Source organism: Balaenoptera borealis (genome assembly GCF_965194805.1).
Source record: "Balaenoptera borealis genome assembly, chromosome: 13".
Classification (NCBI taxonomy): Eukaryota; Metazoa; Chordata; class Mammalia; order Artiodactyla; family Balaenopteridae; genus Balaenoptera; species Balaenoptera borealis.
Genome location: NC_138870.1, coordinates 102089320 through 102111363, shown reverse-complemented (window position 1 = coordinate 102111363; position 22044 = coordinate 102089320). Strand labels below are relative to the sequence as shown.

Below are 22044 nucleotides of genomic sequence, written 5' to 3'. Positions count from 1 at the left end.
GTGGTTAAGAATCCGCCTGCCAATGCAGGGGATACAGGGGTTCGAGCCCTGGTCCGGGAAGATCCCACATGTCGCGGAGCAACTAAGCCCGTGCGCCACAACTAGTGAGCCTGTGCCCTAGAGCCTGCGAGCCACAACTACTGAGCCCGAGTGCCACAACTACTGAGCCCGTGTGCCACAACTACTGAGCCCATGTGCCACATCTACTGAAGCCCGCGCGCCTAGAGCCTGTGCTCCGCAACAAGAGAAGCCACCACAATGAGAAGGCCGCACACCGCAACGAAGACCCAATGCAGCCAAAAATAAATAAATAATAAAATATATTTTTAAAAAAAGAAGGAAAAGAAGTAAGGCACACCTAACCGCCACAGGATGGGCAAAACCAGCTTGGCCGGCTCTGGGCAGAGGGGTGGCTAGTTTCCAAGATGGGGCAGCGTGAACCTGCGGGAGACGCCGGGGCCTCTGCGCAGTTGTGGAAAGCGCAGAGGGAAGCCCCACCCTGCAACTGCTTCCTCCATGTAGCTCAGCCTTGCTCTCACTAGGCTCCTTCCAAATGCTTTCATCAATGTCTTAACATCATGTGGACACATTGCACGTGATCAGGAAGACGCCTCGCTTGGAAAATGTACCCGAGGCGCCTGCTCCATACTCCCCACCACCGCGCCCCGCCAGGTGCCTGCCTGTGACCAGGAGAGAAGCATGGGGACCAGCCACCGCCTCAGTGCACCGACGCTGTAAAGTGGCTGTCGCAGCCCGTTACACCCACAGCCTCCAGAGCAGCCCCGTCTATCTGCCTGGAGAGACCAGAGGCACACGGGGAAACGAGGCGGCCGGGGGTCGGGGCCCTGCGGAGGGCTGGTGCATGCGAGGCAGAAACGCCACCTGCTGGTGCACTTCAGCATGGGCAGCCGGCAGCCAGCTCGTTTCCCACTGTCTGGTAGCAGGTGTGTTAAGGCCCTTCCTTTTGCTGTCTTGCTGGGGGTTGGGGTGGCGTGGGGTCTTGGTTTTTTTTCTTTGCATTTCCATCATTCCAAAAAAAATTGCCTCGTGCCCTTTCCAGCTAACCCCCATCCCCTGACCTAGGCAAACACAGAATACTTCAGCGCACTGTAGAACTTCACATATAGACAATTGTATTTGTGTACTTTTTGGGGTCTGCTACAATGTTTCTGACTACAGTTTCTGATTCATCCATTTTGTTGGGTATATTAGTAATTTGTTTCTTTTAATCAGTGAGTGGTACGGGTGTCACATTTGTTTATCTGATCACCTGGTGATAGACATTTTTGTTCATTCCAGTTTGGGGCTATTATGAATAAAGATGCTACAGACACTTCTGTAAAAGTCTTCTTGTGGACATACGTTTTCATTTCTCTTGGAATAGTTGGTCATAGGGTAAATGTATGGTTACTTTGTTAAATGTTAACTGTACGGTTAAATGTATAGTTAAATGTTAGCTTTAAATGTTTATGGTTAATTTTGTGAAAACTGCCTCTTTTCCACCAATAATGGATTAAAGTTCTAGTTGCTCTGCATCTTGGTCATCATTTGGTATGGTTGTTTGTTTTTTTTTAATTTTAGCCATTCTAGTGCCTATGTAATGGTATCTCATGGGCTTTTGAAACATTGAGATATAATTCACGTACCATAATATTCACCCTTTTAAAATGTACAACTCAACGGTTTTTAATATATTCACAGAGTTGTGGAACCTTCACTACTATTTAGCTTCACAACATTTTCATCACTCCAAAGCCCTTTAGTTCCTGGCAGAACACTAATCTACTTTCTGTCTCTATGGATTTGTCTATTCTGGACATTTCATATAGAGGGAATGATAAAATGTGGCCCTTTGTGTCTGGATTCTGTCACTTAGCATACTGTTTTCAAGGTTCATCCACATTGTGGCATTTAACAGGACTTCATTCCTCTTTATGGCCAAAGAATATTCTGTTGTATGAATACACATACACATTTTGTTTACTCATTCATTGTCGATGGACATTTGGGTTGTTTTCAGTTTTTGGCTATTGTGAATAAAGCTGCTCTTAACATTCATGTACAAGGTTTTTTTGGTGGTTTTTTTCTTTTCTTTTTTTTGTTTTGGCTGCACTGTGCAGCATGCAGGATCTTAGTTCCCGGACCAGGGATTGAACCCTCGACCCCTGCATTGGGAGCACAAAGTCTTAACCACTGGACTGCCAGGGAGGTCCCATGTACAAGTTTTTGTATGGGCATGTTTTTACTTCTCTTGGGCATATACCTAGGAGTGGAACTGCTGGGAAACATTGTAACTCTGCTCCACAAATTCCAGCTTCCCCAACTCTGAGCGCTTCCTCCTTAGCTCAGTGAGGTGAGTGTACTCTGCTCAGCCACCCCTCCCCCTGCCAACGTACAGCAACGCCTCCAGGGAGAAGTCCTGGGCGATTATATAGCTCACCTTGTTCCCTTCCCTCAGGGATCACGGTCCTGCGCTATCTGTTGTCCAATGTCTGAAAACTGTTGTTTCATTTATTTTGTCCAATTTTCTGCTGTTTATAGCAGAAGAGATAGTCCAGTTACTCCATCAAGTCTGGAAGTGGAAGACCCATACACTTTACAGATGCCTATATCTGATAATTTCATCATCTAAAGTTCTAGGGAGACTCAAATCTGGCTGGTTGTTTCCACTGACATTTACTCATGGCAGGCTGTTGTCTTATGTGTTTTATATGTTTGTGTGAGCTTGTCTTTGATTGAATTTAATCTGGGAGAATCATGAGAAGTTTAAATTGGGACTGCTTTCTTCCAGAGATTATTTGTGTCAGCTTCCGTTAGGTACAATGGATGCAAAATTAATCCGAGAGTACTTAAATTTAATTTTTCTGCTGGGGATTTTTCTCACGTGTTTGAAAAAATTAAAATTCTGGGTTTATGTAAGAGTGAGCATACGGGTGTGAATTTTCAAAGACCACCATCATCATCACTATCACCACCATCACCATCATCATTACCAGCATCACCATCATCATCACCGTCAACACCACCATCATCACCACCATCACCATCATCTTATCACCACCATCATCACCACCATCATCATCACTATCACCACCATCACCATCATCATCATCATTACCATCATCACCATCATCATCATCATCATCATCACCACCATCATCACTATCACCACCATCACCGTCATCATTACCATCATCACCATCACCATCATCATTACCAGCATCACCATCATCACCATCAACACCACCATCATCACCACCATCACCACCACCATCACCATCATCTTATCACCACCATCATCACCACCATCATCATCACTATCACCACCATCACCATCATCATTACCATCATCACCATCATCACCAACCATCATCACCAGCATCACCATCATCATTACCATCATCACCATCATCATCACCATCAACACCACCATCATCACCACCATCACCATCATCTTATCACCATCATCATCATCACCACCGTCATCACTATCACTATCTCAGCCACAGTGAAGACTCACTGGTTTCTAGCAATCTCTCTGTCCCTAAGAGTGTAGCCACCTTCCAAGTTTTCAGATTAATGCTGAGGTCTCAATTTTGATGCTCACCCTTTACGAGGGTCTCTCATCTTCCTCCTGATTATTAGTCCCCAGAGCTCTGGGTTTCTGTTATCAGCCTTTGCCACCAGGGCAGCCCCAGCTTCTATTTTTTGTTACCGTTCACTGTTCTGGTTTCAGTGCATTGTTCCTTCTTGTGTGTGTGTAACTTTTTCATGGTTTCATTTACCCTCTTGTGAGCTCAGCAATGCATATAAAATGCCGGCTGTAATTTGTTCAGGATCTAGCTGAATTGTAGTGGACAGACTTTTTAGGATATTTAATCTGCCGTAGACATCATTCCTCTGGAAGCAGAAATCCTCCACCTCGGTGACTTCATCTGTGAAGAATGGGGACGATAATCCTGACGTCCGAGGACTGTTGCAAGGAGCCGAGATGTGTGCAGGGAATGTACTTAGCATAGCGCGTGCCACAGACGCAGCCTGCCTGCAGTGCCCTTTCTGAAGTGGGGGGTAGACCAAAGCGCCAAATGCAACACGACGCACTGTCTACTCTTCAACAAAGACAAAAGTTAGGCCAGGTGCCCAGGACAAAAGCACCACCTCAGTCTGGGGAGTTTGTGTGCTTGAGCTAGGCCTCTCTGTGGCTAGATGGCCTGAGCACTAAAGCAGGAGTCAGCATGACCCGGGTTTGGATCCCTGTTCTTCTCTTCTCATGCTGTGACATTATTTCTCTCTCTAAACCTCAGTCTCCTTAACTGTGAATCAAAGTAATCGACAACTGCCTATCTCACAAGTTTGTTGCAAGGATCCAATGACATCATGTCAGTGACACTTGTCTACAATGCAGCATGTAGATGTCAGAGGTTATTAGGCAGGTAGAACTGGAGAGAGGGAGGTGGCTTTTTGAGGCTACGGTGCTCTGTGTCCATGAAAGGGGGCTGGCCGGTAGTGTTACCAAGTCCAAGCTCATACTGCCCACAGCTCGATGGGCCAATATATTGAGAGACAAGTTGTTGGGACAGGGAATAGCAACTTGTTTGAAAAGCCAGTGTATTGAGAAGACGGTGGACTCATGTCCCAAAGACCCATCTTGCCTGAGTTAGAATTCAGGCTCCTTTTATACGAAAAGGGGAGGGAGAGTAAAGTGAAACACTTCCTGGTTCCCATCAGCCCCCAGAGAGGATGTGTTCATTTCTTCCTGCCTGCAGTCATTCACAGGTGGGCCTGGGCAGGAGGTTTCCTGTGAGCTAAACAAAGGTATTTTAGCTTAACGCTCATGACCTGGGAGGCAGGGTTCCCAGAGATGGGCCACTATGTATAATTTAAGCTTATAGGCAACATCCCTTTAGTGATGAACTTGTAATAGAACACAAAGGTTCTTCCCCATTACAGTAGCAAGGGTGGTAGGGAACACTAAGGGTAGGGAGATTGATGGTGATTCAACTTATCTGGGTTTGAAACCAGCTCCCCCGCATTACTAGCTGTTTGACCTCCAGCAAGTTGATGACTTGTCTGCTCTTCAGCTTCCTCCTCCGTAAAACGAGGATAAATAGCAACCATGCGGTTGTTGAGACAAGCTGATATTCCATGTAACACACTTCACTGAGTTCCTGCCTGGCACATAGTAGGTGTTGGATTAGCAGGAACCGTTCCTATATTGGGGGATATTTGGAAGCCAAAGAAGTGTGGCGTAAGCATAACTGGGCTGTCAAAGATTATGGAGGAACATTTTACACTTTAACTATGTGAAATAAGTGTAAAATTGGATACGCGTGCTGCAATTTGCATATTTGGAAAACAGACAAAAGCAAGAGAAAAACACTCAGCAGGGGCAAGAAGATTCGCCAAAAGTTTTAAAAATAATTGCGTCAAATGATTTCGTACCAGTCCCTTATGCTGAGGATATATGCTTTTCCCGTAGAAGATGCTTATTAAAAACTCTGGAGTGAGAATCTTGGAAGACCAGATGATATGAAAGGGCCAAGTTTTGCATGAAATGGTGTGGGCAAGAACCAATTAACATTTTATCTTCCTTTGGATCACAGTTACTAGAGGGTACAAACCGCTGGACAAGTTATACACAGGAAGTCTGAACAGGTAAGGAGCCACTGACAAATAAAAAATGTTTCCAAATTATTTCTTTAGTCAATCTACCCTTTAGCAAAGTCAGAAGCGCTGACCCTTGAGTACTGACTAGTAATAGTAACAATTTTGCTAGGTTTTCCTAAAGGAGGGCAGTCCAAAGAAAATAGGCAGGGAAAGATACTAGTAAAAACATTGAGAACCAAAACGATGTTTCTGATGTGTGCAAAGATACACACTATTGAACACACAAACTGTGTTGTGTGCAATTTCTGTTTATATTACCTCATCAGTAAAGATGTCCTATTGGTGAAACAATGACCCAGGATTTAAATATTCGTATTTGCCACTAAGATACTATGCAGCGTTCAGGGTCTTGATTATACAAAGGCTCTTGGTTATACAACACCATCCACAAACAGATACTAGGACAAAGGAGGAACAGGGCAGTGGGCCCTAGACAGGAATAAAGGTGCACAGTTCACTTCTACATTATGCAGTCATGAAACGCTGCATGTGCTTTTTCTCTGTTGGGCCATCTGTAAAGTAGGGATAAGAGGATAGACAAAGGAATTCGGTTCTAGGATTATACCCCCTAGACTGCAAATGAATTCAGTTTCCACATACTCAACTAGAACAGACTGGAAAGGCCAGGAGTAACACAGAGGCTACAAAGGAGAATCCTTGAATTATTTAGCATAGGGCTAATCCTTCATTTTTCAGTTTTTCCCTCCATCATTCTGAACACTAGAACTTGAACTCAGAATAAAGATAAAGAACAATGTGTAAGTGACTTTTTTCCCCTTCCTAGCTATTTTATGGCTTCTTCTTTTTTTTAAAAATTCTGATATCATTTATTGGCACAAAAATTATCCAGATACAACATGGTGTCTAGACATGGCTGCACTGTATACTTTGTGCATTTAGTTTAATATTTCTTTTGCTCCTAATTCCCAACATGTACTAGACCTTCCCCCTTTGTGTCAGCACCTCCGTGACAGCATTTCTGTATTCCATGGCTTCTTCTTTTTTTATAAATTAGACTTTATTTTTTAGAGTCTAATTTTTTATAAATTAGACTTTATTTTTTAGGTTTACAGAAAAATTGAGTGGAAAGTTCAGAGAGTTCCCATATACCTACTTCCCCACTCCCCAGTTTCCCATGTTACTAACACCTAGCTTTAGTGTAGCACATTTGTATAAATTAATGAGTCAATAGTGAAACATCATTATTAACTCAAGTCCATAGTTTAATTAGGGCTTGCTCTTTGTGTCATACGTTCTATGGGTTTAGACAAATATATAATGACCTGTATCCACCATTGTAGCATCATACAAAATAGTTTTGCTGCCCTAAAAATCCTCTGTGCTCCCTTTATTTACCACACCCGCCCCCCCGCCCCAAATCCCTGGCATACATTGATCTTTTTACTGTCTTCACAGTTTTGCCTTTTCCAGAATGTCATAAAGTTGGAATCATACAGTCTGCAGGCTTCTCAGATTGGCTTCTATCACTCAGTGATATGCATTTAAGGTTCCTCCATGTCTTTTCATAGCTTGATAGTTCACTTCTTTTGAGCAAAGAATAATATCCCACTGTATGGCTGTACCGCTGTTTGTTTATCCATTCTCCTACTGAAGGACATCTTGGTTGTTTCAAAGTTTTGGCAAGTATGAATAAAGCCGCTGTAAATATACATGTGCAGGGTTTTGTGTGGACATAGGTTTTCAACTTATTTGGATAAAGTCAAATGACTTTTGAATCCTCTTATTTTAACTTTTCTGTGCTGTTTTGTTTTAGATGGGTCTTTTGTAAGCGTCATATAACTGGAATTTTAACTTTTTAAATTTTTTAATATATTTTTTAAGTTCAGAGTGATTTTATTAGATCAAATATTCTGTTTTTTTTAAACATCTTTATTGGAGTATAATTGCTTTACAATGGTGTGTTAGTTTCTTCTTTATAACAAAGTGAATCAGCTATGTGTATACATATATCCCCATGTCCCCTCCCTCTTGTGTCTCCCTCCCACTCTCCCTATCCCACCCCTCTAGGTGGTCACAAAGCACGGAGGTGATATCCCTGTGCTATGCAGCTGCTTCCCACTAGCTCTCTATTTTATCTATAGCGTATATATGTCCATGCCACTCTCTCACTTCGTCTCAGCTTACCCTTCCCCCCTCCCCGATAACTGGAATTTTTAAAAGCCAGTTTGTGGAGAGATAGACAATGAAGCAAATATTAGCAAAATATTAATTGTAGAATCTAGGTAGTAGGTGTGTGAGTGTATTGTATAATGATTTCAATTTTTCTGTATGTGTGACATTTTTCATAATAAATGTTGGGGGAAAAAGTGAAAAACCAAGAAACAAAACAAAACCCTCTGGAGTGTGTGTGTCTGTAAAATCGTAACGGGGCCATTCAGAGGAGCCATGGAGAGGGTCCCACACCTGGAACCTGGCTCTGCCTTCCAGGTGGAGGCAGGTTACTCAACCTCCCTTCTTTTGTCTTCTCTCGGCAGGATGGCAATCACAACATCCAGGGATGCACGGGTGTTGCAACAACCTACCCAGCACTGGGCCTGGGATGCGGTATTTGAATTAGTTGAATTAATCCCTGGGGTTCATTCATTTTCCTGCCTGAGAACCACGGGGAATGTGTTGTGCTGCTGGTCACCAGCAGAGGGCGCACTTAAAACAAGCAAATGTCCGGGTTTCCCGCCTCGCCTTCCTTTCGGAGTATTTTTTATAATGATGCGAAATTCAACTCTACTCAATGCTCTGTGGTGACCTAAATGGGAAGGAAATCCAAAGAAGAGGGTATATATGTATATGTAGCTGATTCACTTTGCTGTACAGCAGAAGCACAACATTGTGAAGCAACTATACTCCAATAAAAACTAATTTAAAAAAAAAAGATGCGAAATTCAGAGTCAAAGCAAGCCTCTCCACTTTGGGCCTGTGATTCCAGGCATATAACTGGTATTACTGACGACTGCAGGGTCCTCCTAGCGCCATCTCCCTCCTAGCCTGTGCCCAGCAGCCCGGTGTATGATTCCACCTCCCACTCCTGTGCAAGGACCTACTTCCATAAATGGGTCTCCCACTAGACTGTGAGAGATCCTAGCCCAGGGCCTGGCACAGCGTCCAGGATTTGAAGAGCACTCAATGTGCACTGAATGAACTGACATCACCTCCCATCACTCACTTTATCTCCCTGCCCAACTGTAGGAGGATTAACAGTCTACACAGGGTGTCACTCATCCAGGGCCCTCCCCGAAGCGTGGCTTCTTCAGCCTGGGCAACAACATTCTCAATGGGATTATCCTGGGAAGCAAGCGGGCAGGTGCCCCTCTGCATTCCCCCCATTAAGGGTTGAGTTCTGCCCTTCCCCCCCAAAAAAGGTATATTGGATTCCTAACTTCCAGTACCTCAGAATGTGATCTTATAAATAAGGTCATTGTAGATATAGTTTAGGTAAAGTCATTAAGCTGAACCCTAATCAAATACGGCTAGTGTCCTTATGAACAGGGAAAATTGGGACTCAGACACACAGGGGATGAGAATGCCATGTGAAGATGAAGGCATAGATGTGGGTGATGCAGCTACAAGCCAAGGAACACCAAAGGTCATCAGCAAATCTCCAGACGCTGGGAGACAGGCCAGGAACAGGTTCTCCTGCAAGGCCCTCAGAAGGAACCAGCCCTGTCGACACCTTGGTCTTGGATTCTGGCCTCCAGAGCTGTGAGGAACTGTACATTTCTGTTGTTTAAGCCCCCCAATGTGTGGTACTTTGTTATGATAGTTCCAGGAAACTATACACCCTCAACATGCTTCCCTAAAGGATGTTCAGCTCCAACTGATCCACCTGGGAAAACCCTGCCAATCCTCAGGCTCTGGTTAAACATCAGCCAGTGAAGGGTTTCCAGCAGGGGAGAAAGTGTTTAGAAGAGGGATGTGGGCTAAGCAGCCAGCACTGGTGTATCCAGCTCCACCCTGGCTAATGATGAAGTGCCACCAAGAGCTGCCACTTGTCACTGGCCATATGGATATGGTCCTGCAAGAAGCCTACACGGAGAAGGCAGAGGTAACTGGTCGGGACCCAGTCATCTGGACCTGGGAGCTAGTGACCCCGTTACTGCTGGACATACTCTCCCCCTCCCCCCGTGTAAATTGCCTCCCTTCACCTCCCTACTGGCAAATTGCAAAGCACGGTTCAAGACTCCGCAGACTGCTAGTCGTCCCCCACTCTGTGTTCTTCCATCTTTTATACCATTGTGGAATTATTGCCTGTCACGTGGTTAGCCAGCAAGGCTCCCCAGCCTCCCCCGCAGCGAGGCATGGTCACATGACTAAATTCTGACCAATAGGGTGTGAGCAGAGGTGAAATGTACACTTCCGGAGCCAAGGCCTTGCTGCTGTGCTGCGTTCACCCACCCCCTTCCTTCCCGTTTTCTCCTGCCTGCTGGCCTGAATGTGATAGGATGGTGGGAGCTGGAACAGCATTCCGGGACCACAGGATGCGAGATGGCAGAGCAATGAGGGAGCACTGCTCAGCTGGGGCTCTGACGAGAGGAGGAAGTAAACTTGTGCCTTTTTGGCCACTCGTGTTTTGGGTCTTGTTACCAGGAGCCAGGAGAGAGAAGTGGTTGAGAGCCAGACACCCTGGGTTCAACCCCAGGTCCACCACGTCCCGTCAGCGTGACCTTGGGCAAGTCACTTAACGTGTCTATAGCTCAGGCTCTTCACCTGGAGAATGCGAGTAATAAAAATACCCACCCCGGGCTGCTGTGAGAACCAAATTAGTTAATTCCACGTGAAGCGGTTAAAATGATGCCCGTGAGTATTGGCGATTGCACCAGCTGAACCTAGAGTCTAATACGCAGGCTTTCATCCCTGTATCTACAGCACCAGAGCTGCTCTAGAAATAGTCCGAGCTGAGTTGAACAGACACTAATGCTCCTCATAGAAATACAGGAAGGGGTTTAATCAAGTTTTGTCTACGGTGGAAAAGTTAAGTTCAACAGTACTTCTGGACCAAAGAGCACCTTTTTTTTTTAACAGATGGGACTCTTCAAGGTTACTGCCCTTTATAGGTAAACGATTCAGAGGGAAAGAAGGTGGCTTTTTCATTATCGACTTCTTGTATTAAATTGTGCGAAATAATCTTCTGTGGGATGATTTGTACAGATTTCCTTCATATATTTTTTCCTGATAATAAAACAAGGAGAAAAAGAAATCAGGAAATGCCTAACTTCCTAAACATTCTACTGTTTACTTGGTGTGTTAACCCCAGGATACAGAGTGCATTCCAGCCCTACGAGCTAAATGGGGAGGAAGGGGGCATTTCGTCGCTGCTGATTAGTTTAGGGACCTGCGCACGTGAAATGTGGGGCTATCTTAGAATTCCATGATTGTAAAGACATTTGCTCATCCCATTTGATTTCTGTGAGATTCTCTCTTAATTCTCCTTATTTAGGCCTCCAATGATGGACCCACCGATAAACAGACATTGGAAAAAATACTGGTGGATCCCATCCGAGTTCAAGCTTGATGAATAGATAGATAAATAAGTAAATAAATAATGGGGTTTTTTTTTTAGTGACAAATTCACCTACTGATCTGCATTTGACATTTTCTGTAGCTGGAACTCTGAACTACTCCTGGGGCCTGTCTGAAATGAAGAAGAGACTCCAGACTTGTTCTTGGCAGCCCAGGAACCCCTTCCTCTCCCTGGAGAGCCCTCCCTGCAGTCGGCAGCTGGCACTGTCCTCCCCCACGTCTGAGCCACGCAGCCTCCTCCTGGAAGCCCCCCTGGGGCCCTCCCCTGGGACTCCTGGTGCCCTCCGTGTACTCCATCACCAGCACCCGTGTCCGAGCCCGCTGGGGTCCGCCAGTGCCCAGGTGAGGACCGTCCAAGGAGGGGTGTTTACAGGTTGAGGGCACAATGGAATCTCAATCCCTGGTCTGTGTGGGGACTGATGGTTTCCTAGCACTTAATTTCTGGCTTCTTAGCTCTGAGTCCTTCTTCCCCTTCTCTTTAGCAGGAGGCTATGCTATAGCCCCAACCACTGCTGCTACAGGGCCTCTGGTGAAATATACCCCAAGGGTCCCGAGCCCTTGGGTGGGAAGGATTCAGGGAGGGTGAGCCAGGGGTCCAGAAAAGGACGGTGCCTGCTCTATGGGCCCTGCATGGCCAGCGCCTACCCCTGCTTTCCCCGAGCCTGATTCCCTCGATGATGCCCCCAATTCCCACCTGCCCCCCTTGACCCTAGCCTGATCCCAGCCCCCTCTGCCTGCCCTCCCCACCCGTACCCCCATCTCCCCGCTCCCGCCCAGGCCCCCGCCTGGCACTGACTGTGAAAGCTGCTCCTTGGCCAGGCTGAAGTTGCTGCAGTCCAGGGCCCTGCGCAGGTCATGCCGTTGGCACTGCTGCTGTCGATCACACAGCAAGGCGGCACGAGCCCACTGGACCCTCTGCCGGTCCCAGTGCATGTCTCGCTGGCGCTCTTCCTCCTGGAGCCTCTGGAGAGAGGAGAGGTGACTCACCACCGCCTGTCCCCAGCAGAAGAGCCCCAGGGGATTGTCTCTAGGAGCCGGCCTTTCATTGTACAGATGGAGAAACTGAGGCCCAGAAGGGGGCAGGTAGGTGAGCAATGTCATGCGGGAAATCAGAGGAGACCCCCCCCCCGCACCTGCCATCATGCTGGTGGCCCAGCTGATTCCCCCTCTTGGGAGGCCTGCGCTGGCCCTCTGAGCCTGAAGGGACAGCAGAGTCTCGGTTCCAACAGTGGCTCCCAGCCCAGACCTCCGTAAGCAGGGCCCACGGGTGTCAGGTCCTCTGCATCTGGGATGCTACCAGTGGGCAGTGGCACCACCTGGCTGGACACTGGGGTCCTCTGGTCACTTCTAGAATGTGCTGATGCCACAGCCCCACCCCGGGACAATGGCTCAGGATCTTGGGGGTGAATTTCTCTGTGCCCTTTACAGCAGAGTGCCTTGAAAGTATTGTCTGCACTTGCTGTCTCCTTCCCCTCCTGCCTGTTCTCTCTCCAGCCCATTAGACAGGCTGCTACCACTCCACCAAAGAGGTGACTGCCCAGTGCTGGGTCCTGCATCCAGTCGGCAGCCCAGCAGTGGCATTTGACCCAGGGGTTCCCACACTCCCTCTGAATTCACCACTGCTTGCATCCCTCCTACCTCTCTGGCTGCTCCTTCTCAGGCCGCTTTGCTCTTTATAAACGATGGGGGTGGGAAGGGAGGGTCCCTCTGTCTACACTCACTCCCTTTGTGATCTCCAGGTTCCCTGCTTTAAATACTCTCAGTGCAGTGATGACTTCCTGTTTATGTCTCCAGCCCAGATCTCATTCTGAGCCCCAGACTCTACATCCAGCTGCCTGATGGGCTTTACTTGGAAGTTGTGTCAGAAAATATAACTTGTCCACCAGTAGCCATTTTTCCTTCTTCCTTAATAAAAGAATCACCAGCACTTCACTGCCTGGAATAAATACTACATTTCTTCTTTATAGTTAGGGGCAACCTAGTGACTGAGTTGTCCAATGAAATGTAAGTGGAAATGTCTTGTGAAACTTCTAGGAAGTGTCCTTAGCGTTCTTCCCCCTTCCTTCTTCCTGCCAGCTGGAATATGCATATGATGACTGGAGCTCAAGCAGCCATCTTGCACTAAGAGGTGGGAACCAAGTGCTGAGGATGGCAGAACTTTAATCAATGGTCGTGGAGCTGCCATACCAGCCCTGGGCTGTTTGCTTAAGGATTTAGTCTACATGCAAGAGATAAAGTTCTATTTTGTTTAAGATGGTGTTATTTGGGATTTTCAGCTGAATCCTAGCAGATATAGATATCTAAAGAACATTGCACACAACATATCCAAAATTGCGCTTGTGATTTCCATTCTCCCATGAACTTCCCTCCTGGACTTGTTTCTCCCACCATCTTCCCATCTCTGTAAGTGCCAACTCCTTCCTTCTCGTTGCTCAGGCCAGGAAGCCTGGAGTAATCCTTAACTCCTCTGTCTCTCATATGCCATGCCAAACCCTTCAACCGATTCTGTTGACTCTAACTTCCAAATACATCCAGAATCCGACCACTTCTCAGCACCCCTGCTGCCAGCGCCCTGGCCTCAGCCAGCACCATCTCTGACCTTGACCATCAGCCTCCCCAGTGATCTCTCTCCTTCCCGCCTTATCCCCCTAAGTCCACCCTCAACACAGCGGCAGGAGGGATCCTGTTAACTGTGAGATCCTGTCTCTCCTCTGCTCAGAACCCGCCAGAGCTCCCCATTTCGGTCACAAAAAAGGCAAAGTCTTCCCCGGTGGCCTGCCAGGCCCTCAACCCTCTGCCTCTTGGACCTCATCCCACCCTCTCCCCTCCCTCCACTCCAGCCACCAGATGCCTCCCTTCTCTGAACAGGTCAAGATGGCCCTTCCTCAAGGCCTTTGCCCTTGCTCTTCACCCCGCCTGATCGTCCTTTCCCCAGACACGTGCAAGGTCCCTCCCCACCTTCAGCCCTTTGTTCCAGAGCCATTGGTCCCCTGATGACCCTCTCGCGCCCAGCAATCTCAGCCCCTTCCCCAGCCTCCTCCCCTCCCTAGCGCTTGTCCTCCTCTCACTAGAACACAGACTCCTTGAGGGCAGCTTCTAGGGCCGAGCGTGACAGTGGCTATAACTAGATGCTTGAGGAAGGTGGCAGGGAGCACAGGGCCCCATCTGCGGGCTCGGGGGGTGGGGGGGTGGGGGGCACAGGCACCAGCTTCTCCTGGACTTGCTGTTTCTGAACCAGGCGGATGAGCTCCAGCTGCTCCCGGCTCATGCCCTTCCAGCGGTCGGGGACCACGCGATGGGGCCCGAAGGAGCTGGCTGCCTGCTGGGGGTTCTCCAAGAGCAGGTCCCCACGCAGCAGGTGGGAGATCTCGGCCAGGTTGTCCTCTTGGTCTTGTTTTTTCTCTTGAATTTTCTTTTCCGCTGACTCCAAGGCCTGAGCAGGGCAAGATATTAAGGGAGATGCCCTGAGTGACCCCGGTGGGACTGAGGCACAGGCTGGCAAGTCTCACTGGGGGCCCTTGAAGGAAGAACGTGCTAAAGGGCACCGGGGATGGGGGGAGGTGTAGACTCATCAGGCATGGATGTGGGGAGGCCCTCAGACCCCCAGCTGCCTGGGAGATGCTGGGTGAGCGGGCTGGGCTCGGGGAATCACTGCCTGTTGGTCGCACGCATAATTGCTGCACGTCTTTGTTTGCAGTGATTTGCCAAAGCAGGGAGCTGCCTCCCCCTGTTAGGCTGCCATCTCCCCTCGGCTTGGCCTCACCCACCCCAAGACAGGGCTGTGTACCCCTCCGTGTGGTCCTGGTCACCCTTGGACGGCGGTGGGCCACAAAGAACAGCCAACCAAGTGATTCACAGCAGTGGTGATTTCTAAAAGGTGCTCCCACTGCCCGGCAACCTCAGCCCCAGGGACAAATAAATTCCTGGCCAAATCCCTATTCACATGAGGATGATGGGTGGAGGGAACGGGCCCTGGCTGTGTGACCTGGAGCAAGTCACCTGCCCTCTCTGGGCTGCAGTTATTTCTCCGTCAAGTCAAGAGACGGATTAAGAGACATTTGTCAGTGTTACCAGTTCTTTTTAGTAATGAATGGACAGGGCACTTTTTGAGGTGCCCACACACAGCAGGTGCTCACAAGGAGGCCAGCTCAACTACGTTACATAAGCCCACGCTTTGCAGCTGGACAGGCTGGGATTTGAATACTGGACTCGCGGTATTTGGAAGTCCAGTATTTGAATCTGCCAAAGCAAATCAGATTAGTACTTAGGCATCCCAAAGAAAGTCAGTTCCCCACTCTGAGCCCGTTTCTTTATCAATTAAATTGGGTTAATCGTGCCCCTCTGAAAGGGTTGTTGAACACAGTGACTAATAAGAGCAGCTGATTGTTGCAGGGATTAAAAAGAACTGCTATCATTGATGAGTCAAGGAGGCTGGGGCATGCCGGGGAGGTGGCTGTGTGTTTGTCTTCCCCTCCAGACAGAGCCTGGGGTATACACCTGCTTCCTGTTGAATTCTTTCACAGCTGCACAAACCGCCTTTCTGGTGGTGCTTTCCAGATTCTGTAAATGCTTGGCTGTTTCGTCAAACTGCAGCCTTGTCTTCAGGTAGAGATCCTCTGAAAGGAAGCAAAACGCAATCAAACCTTGCGTGCCTGCCCGGAGATCCTTCCGAGATGTGCAGAGCACCCTGCGGAGAATCTGTTTCTCATCACGGCCCCATCCAAAGAAAGGGGGTGCGTCGGAAGGCTGTGGGAGATTGACACGAGTCAAGTCAAGTAAAGCTCTTAGATGGGTGCCTGGCAGTGTCAGCAATCACCACTGTGGCCTGGTAACGTCTGCTATGGATTGGTAATGTCTGCCGTGGAACCAGCGGAGAGGGGTTTAGAGGGCAGCATAGCAGGAGGTAAGGTCAGACTTGTTGGTCCTTGAAATAAATTTGGCTTTTATTGAGTAAACTGAGAAGCTATTGGTTTTGAGCAAAGGATCCAGCTTAACTTTTAACGGGATCACTCTGGCTGCTGGGTTGAGAAAAGACTATGGGGAGACAAGGGCAGAAGCAGGGAGACCAGTTAGAGGTTATTGCAATGATCCAGTTGGGAGATGCTGGCTGCTTAGTCCAGAGTGGTAGTGGAGGACATGGTGAAGGTGGTTGGAATTTGGGATGACTTGCTGCTGGACTGTGTGTGGCATTTGAGGGAAAGGAAGGAGTCAAGATGACTTGGGTTTGGGCCTGGGCAACTAGAGGAACAGAGCTCCCATTGATGGAGGTGGACGGTCAGGTTCAGGGGATGATCAGATTTTCTTACTGGACACGAACTGATATAGGCTGGACCTATGTCTTGGCCCACACACTGAGGGCCGGGACCGATGCTGAGTTGCCCTGAACTCCAGCATCCCACTGGGGCCCGGACAGAGCACAAGCTCAGAAGGTGTTTCCTGCATGACAGGCACGTGGCTGAAGTTATTTAAATCCTGGAACCCGGGTTCTCATGTCTCTTTTTTTGGCCACGTGGCCAAAGCAGCATATTAGTGAGACTTAAAAGACAAAATGAAACAAGAAAAAAAAAGGGGGGGGGATTGATTTGTTGAAGAAAGTATTGAGACCCATCTGTCTTTTTTGTTCCATTACCTGCACATTTTTGGTTGGCACGGGCGATCTTCCATTCCCTTTGCTGTTGCAAGGACCATTCCCTGTTTTGTTCCTCTTGGAATTTCTTCCTCTGATAGAAGTTTAAATCCTCTCCCATGAATTTCTGCATTCCTGATATTGTATTCCGAGCATCATTATCTGACTGCCGGGCTGGAAGATCTTTCTTAAGGGCTAGGGGGTCGGAGAGGTCAAATTCACGGCGAGTTTCTGGCTTCTGAAAGCTCTGTTGGAAATCATTGATAGCTTTACAGAGATTTTTCCTATCTCTCCTTTCCCGGTTTTCTGATATGCATGTGATCTTGTCATTTTGCCTCATTTCAGCAGCTAGAAGAGATACAGCATATTCATCAGCTTAAGATTCAGAGGAAAGACATAAATTTGAATCTGAGGCAGGAGATAGATGGGCCCCAAGCTAGGCATTTACAACTGGCCTCCCGTGTACATTTCATGGAGCAGGAAAAAGTGGGCTTCGGGCCAGACACTTACAACTAGTCTCCTGTTTGCATTAGGACATAGATGGGCTCCAGGTTAGACATTTAAAATCAGCCTCCTGTTTGCTCTCCGAAATGGAAGTAACAACAGAAACAAGGTAAATAGCCAGGCTTTGTCTCCTGAGGATGCCTGAAGATAACAGTTGTGGCAGGAACAGAGAGGGGCTAACCTTTGTTTGGGTAAAGGATCAAGAGGTCACATATTTCCCATCCTTGGGGCAAGGGAGACATTGCACATGCGCAGAAAGGCTCCTTGGGGGTCAAAAAGGAGGGGGCACCACCCCATAACAGGTGATGCTAAGGCCGTCCCACAGGCCTCTGGGCTGAAATCCCATCTTGGAAAAAAAGTTGCGCACGCATGCTGGGGAGGGGCCTAGGGCAGGTCACGTGTGGAAAAAGAAGCCAGGTAATTGGCCAAAGGTAAACAGAGACCCGGAAGAACTGCCCTATATGAATGACTTCACCGCCTCTTTACTGGGCTCCTCCTCATTAGGGGGGCCGCCCACACCTTTCCTCTCCGGGTGTGCATCTCTGCCCTGCTTCTGTCTTAACTAAGCAAACTGTTTCTCTGTGTGCTCTCCCACTTGTTGTGCTGTGTCTCTAATAATAAACTTTGTACCTGTTTTTACAGTTTTTGCCTCCGTGAGAAATGAATTTTTCACCGGGGTCAAGAGCCAGGGGGTGTGGTGGCTGGGATTCCTGGTTTTCATCCAAGCTCCCCAGGTTCAATTCCTGGGCAGGGAATTAAGATCTTGCTTCACGCCACCACTTACTGCTGCCTCTCCAAGATCAAATCCACTTAAAAAATGATTTTTAGTGATTCTAAAGTAATCCAACCTTCCAAAAAGTTAACACAACCATTAAAGGATTAGTATTCTGAATATTTAAAAAGCACCTACAAATCAACTTAAAAAAAAAAAAATAAACAACCTAACCAAAAAGGGGGCCAAGGAGAGGAAAAGGCAAATCAATATAAAGAAACCTGAATGATCAATAAACTTGTGAAAAGATCATCAACCTTACAAGATGGGAAACACCCAATGAAATGGAGAAACATTTCAAATGCGAATAATAGCAGGTATTAGTAAGGATGTGGGGAAACAAAGATTTCTCGTTTACTGCTTGTGGGAGTGTAACTTTTATAACTTTGGAAAGCCATTTGCCAACATCCCGTAAAACTGAAAACATGCACATACTATGACCTATCAATTTCATTTCTAGGTACACCAGGGACATGAACATTGGGACAAAATGCAGGACAGTCATTAACATTGTTTGTAATTATTTTAAAAAACTGGAAAAAATCTAAATCAGCCACCAGTAGAGGAATAAAAAATTTGTGGTTAAAATTCATATGACAAAACATCATAAAGCAATTAAAATGAATATTCTGTACATAGATCACCTCTAAATTCCAAAAATAGATTGGTGAATTTTTTAAATGTTGCAAAAGGATACATTCAATATAACATCATTTATGTAAAATTTTAAAACACACACACAAATTTTATATTGTCATGGATGTACATACCTAAATAGTACAAGTACAAAAACATGCATGGGAATGATCACACCTCTGAGAAGGGAGGAAGAGGAAAATGGTAAGGTGGGGGAGAGCTTTAGCTATATCTGTATAACATTTAATTTTCAAAAAGCATTTCTTAAGATATCTAAAGCCGGTTTGGCAAAATGTTCATATCTAGTCTGGTGGTGGGTATGTATATGTCTGTCACGTCGTTTTTGTACGTTTGAATTACTTTTTAAAAAAGAAATTTTACTGAAGTATAGTTGTTTTTTTTTAAAACATTTTTCTACTATTTTTTTTTTAATTTAATTTTATTTATTTATTTATGGCTGTGTTGGGTCTTCGTTTCTGTGCGAGGGCTTTCTCTAGTTGCGGCAAGTGGGGGCCACTCCTCATCGCAGTGCGCGGGCCTCTCACTATCGCGGCCTCTCCTGTTGCGGAGCACAGGCTCCAGACACGCAGGCTCAGCAATTGTGGCTCACGGGCCTAGTCGCTCCATGGCATGTGGGATCTTCCCAGACCAGAGCTCGAACCCGTGTCCCCTGCATTGGTAGGCAGATTCTCAACCACTGCGCCAGCAGGGAAGCCCGAAGTATAGTTGACTTACAATGTTGTGTTAGTTTCTGCTGTACAGCAAAGTGATTGATTCAGTTATATATACATATATTCTTTTTCATATTCTTTTCCATTATGGTTTAACACAGGTTTGAATTACTTTAAGCTAGAATTTTAAAAGGTAAAAGGTTTAGAAAATATGAAACAGTATAAAGAAGAAAATCAATTTCACTCATCATGCCATCACTCCAACTTTACCACTGCTGACATTTTGGTATATTTCCTTTCTGTATTTTTCTAAGCATATTTTTATGTATTTTAAAACATATATATTTATATATGTATTTAAACTTAATTGATAACCCACTGTATATACAATTTTGTACCCTGCTTTTTTCTATTTAAAAAATCCTTATAGTGCTTTAAAAGAAATTGCTAGACGTGATGGGGGAAAAGGAATACTATTTGAGTATTTGATCTAAGAGCCAGAACACTATTATTTGAACCATATCTGGTTCTGAGTCAGCTCGGGGGTATGAGCTCAGGCTACTGTAAACAGCTGTCCCTGGTAGAAGGTCTTGAACTTTTTGGCAGAAAATGTGTGTGTTTAAAGATTTTCATACCCAGTTTTTTAAGAAAACAGAGAAAAACATACATTTATCCTCACAATTTATTTCCTACAGCTCACATAGAATTCAATAGCTGTTTTTTTTTTTTAAGTGAGGAAGCATCAGTGCATTAAGTTAATTGAGCACAAGAAATTGTGAAGTTTTAAAAGGAGGAAGAGCATGAAAATTGCAACTTTTTACATATGTGAGGAAATGTGAACTGGGGTGTAAAGGCACACAGCCCTGAACCGCTAGATGGCCATTCAGGGAATGCTCACCAAAGGTTTCCTGTCTAGCTTTTTCAGTTGCTTCTTTTATCTTCTGGTCACAAACCTGAACATCCCAGGCTTCTGTGTCTCCCTGGGAAAGGAAAACAAAGGGAATTAGAGCCAGATAATTTGATTCAGTTGATAACAGTCCTTACTGTAAGCCAAATCTTGTCATACCCGGATGCTTTTGCTTATAGCTGGTTCTTCAGCCTGTCTTAAATTTCCCCAGAGCTTCCTTCTCCCCTTTTCAGTCAATAGATCCTTATCCTCAGAACACTGCTTAGGCATCACCTCCTCTGGGGAGTCCTCTCTGATTTCCTCTCCTAGCCCCAGTTGGTGCTCCCTGGCAGCCTTTGCTTGCCTCCCTCACAGCACTGACTCCACTGCATTATAATGTGACCATTTTAATGCCTGCCTCCTCCACTCTGGGCTATGAACTCCTCAAGGTCAAATATTGCCTTGTTCCTCATCTCCTGGGCCCAGCTCAGGCTTGCCACAAAATAGGAACTCCACTGGCATTTGTCAAATGAACGGACTGGAGGGAATTCCTGGCAATGTAGAAAATCCGGCTCAGAGAGAGGAGAATCGCGTTCCAGTCTCTGGCCATTAACTCCAGGCAAGCTCTCTCCCCACTGCAGGACTCAATTTGCCTGTCTGGCAAGGGACAGGGGGCATTATTTGGTCTGTTAAGGTCTCTCCCATCCTCAGCAAAGTCAATACATGGAACAAGTCTTCCCGGCAAAGCCTGGAGCCGTCTGCAGCGGTGCCTGGATCAAAAGTTTCATTCCAAGGGTTCATCTCCTCTTGTTTCCCGCCGCCCGCCTCACTCGCCCCCAGCCGCTCCTCCACATTCCCGCCTGGCCCCTTTCCCTTCCGGGCTGGAGGATCTCACCCCGATGATCCTGTTCCTGGCATTGAAGATCCGTTTCTGCCTGCGCAGCTCCGCATATCTCCTTTTGGCCAGGCCGAAGTCCTCCTCCAGGTCCTTGGGCTGCGCTACCTCCATGACTGCGAATCGCCAAGAAATTCTGAGGTTTTTAAAACTTGTGAGATTAAAAGAAAAGACAACAAACATAAAACAAGCTCAAGCCAAGCGAGGCTGGCTCCCTAGGAGGTTGGGCTGGTGGGATCCGAGCCTGCTCCAGAGGCTCTCAGTCCGGCCTTCTCCCACCGCTCCAGTGGCGAGAAGACCCGGTTCCTCGGAAACGTAAACAACTTCGGTTGCTAAGAAACATCGCAGGGCTCGCCCGTGTTCTCGCTTTCCTCTCGCGAGACAGCACGAGGCCCTTCCCGCGCTTTTCTGGCCGGCGTGTGAGAACGCGGCTGAGGAGCGGGGGGCGCAGCCATGGGTCGTTTGGAGCTGCTGTTTGTGGAGAACTTCAAGTCGTGGCGGGGCCGCCAGGTCATAGGCCCCTTCAGGAGGTTCACCTGCATCATTGGCCCCAACGGCTCCGGTAACTTGGAACCTAGAACGCCCCCGCGCGCCGCGGTCGTCCGGGCCTCTTCCCCCCTGAGGGGACGTGAGGGTGGCCTCGCGGCCTGGACTCGGGCTCGACTCTTGCTGTCCACCCCGGGGACGGGGGATGGGGTGGGAGGCGACCCTCAGACTCCGCCCAGGGCGGGTTGGAGGTGGCAGGGAGCCGCTGCTCGCCGTCCACCCTAGGCTGACCCTCGCCCTCTGCCCCGGACCCCCGACCCTCGGACGGCACCCCCAGGGGCCTGCGCCTCGCCCTCTGCCCCGGAC

The 22044-nt window shown here is 47.3% G+C and overlaps 2 protein-coding genes and 1 long non-coding RNA gene across 3 annotated transcripts in view; 2 read left to right on the top strand and 1 right to left on the bottom strand.

Moving 5' to 3' along the window:
• LOC309608668 overlaps positions 1 to 22044 on the top strand; it is a 314353-nt gene that overhangs the window by 69634 nt on the left and 222675 nt on the right. The window lies entirely within an intron of this gene.
• Positions 7292 to 21375, bottom strand: RIBC2 (RIB43A domain with coiled-coils 2; the record flags this gene model as incomplete). The annotated part of the gene is made up of 7 exons (XM_082348964.1): positions 7292 to 10851; positions 11999 to 12165; positions 14408 to 14635; positions 15700 to 15818; positions 16832 to 17176; positions 20310 to 20391; positions 21193 to 21375. 7 exons carry the CDS (start codon positions 21373 to 21375, stop codon positions 10773 to 10775), a joined length of 1203 nt encoding a protein of 400 aa, XP_082205090.1. The 3' UTR covers positions 7292 to 10772.
• The window catches only part of SMC1B (structural maintenance of chromosomes 1B), a gene marked incomplete at its 5' end in the record, with an annotated part of 91181 nt that continues 90782 nt past the window's right edge, over positions 21646 to 22044 (top strand). The window contains one exon of the mRNA XM_082348963.1: positions 21646 to 21754. Within this exon, the coding sequence (XP_082205089.1) occupies positions 21646 to 21754 (109 nt within the window). The remainder of the gene's footprint in view (positions 21755 to 22044) is intronic.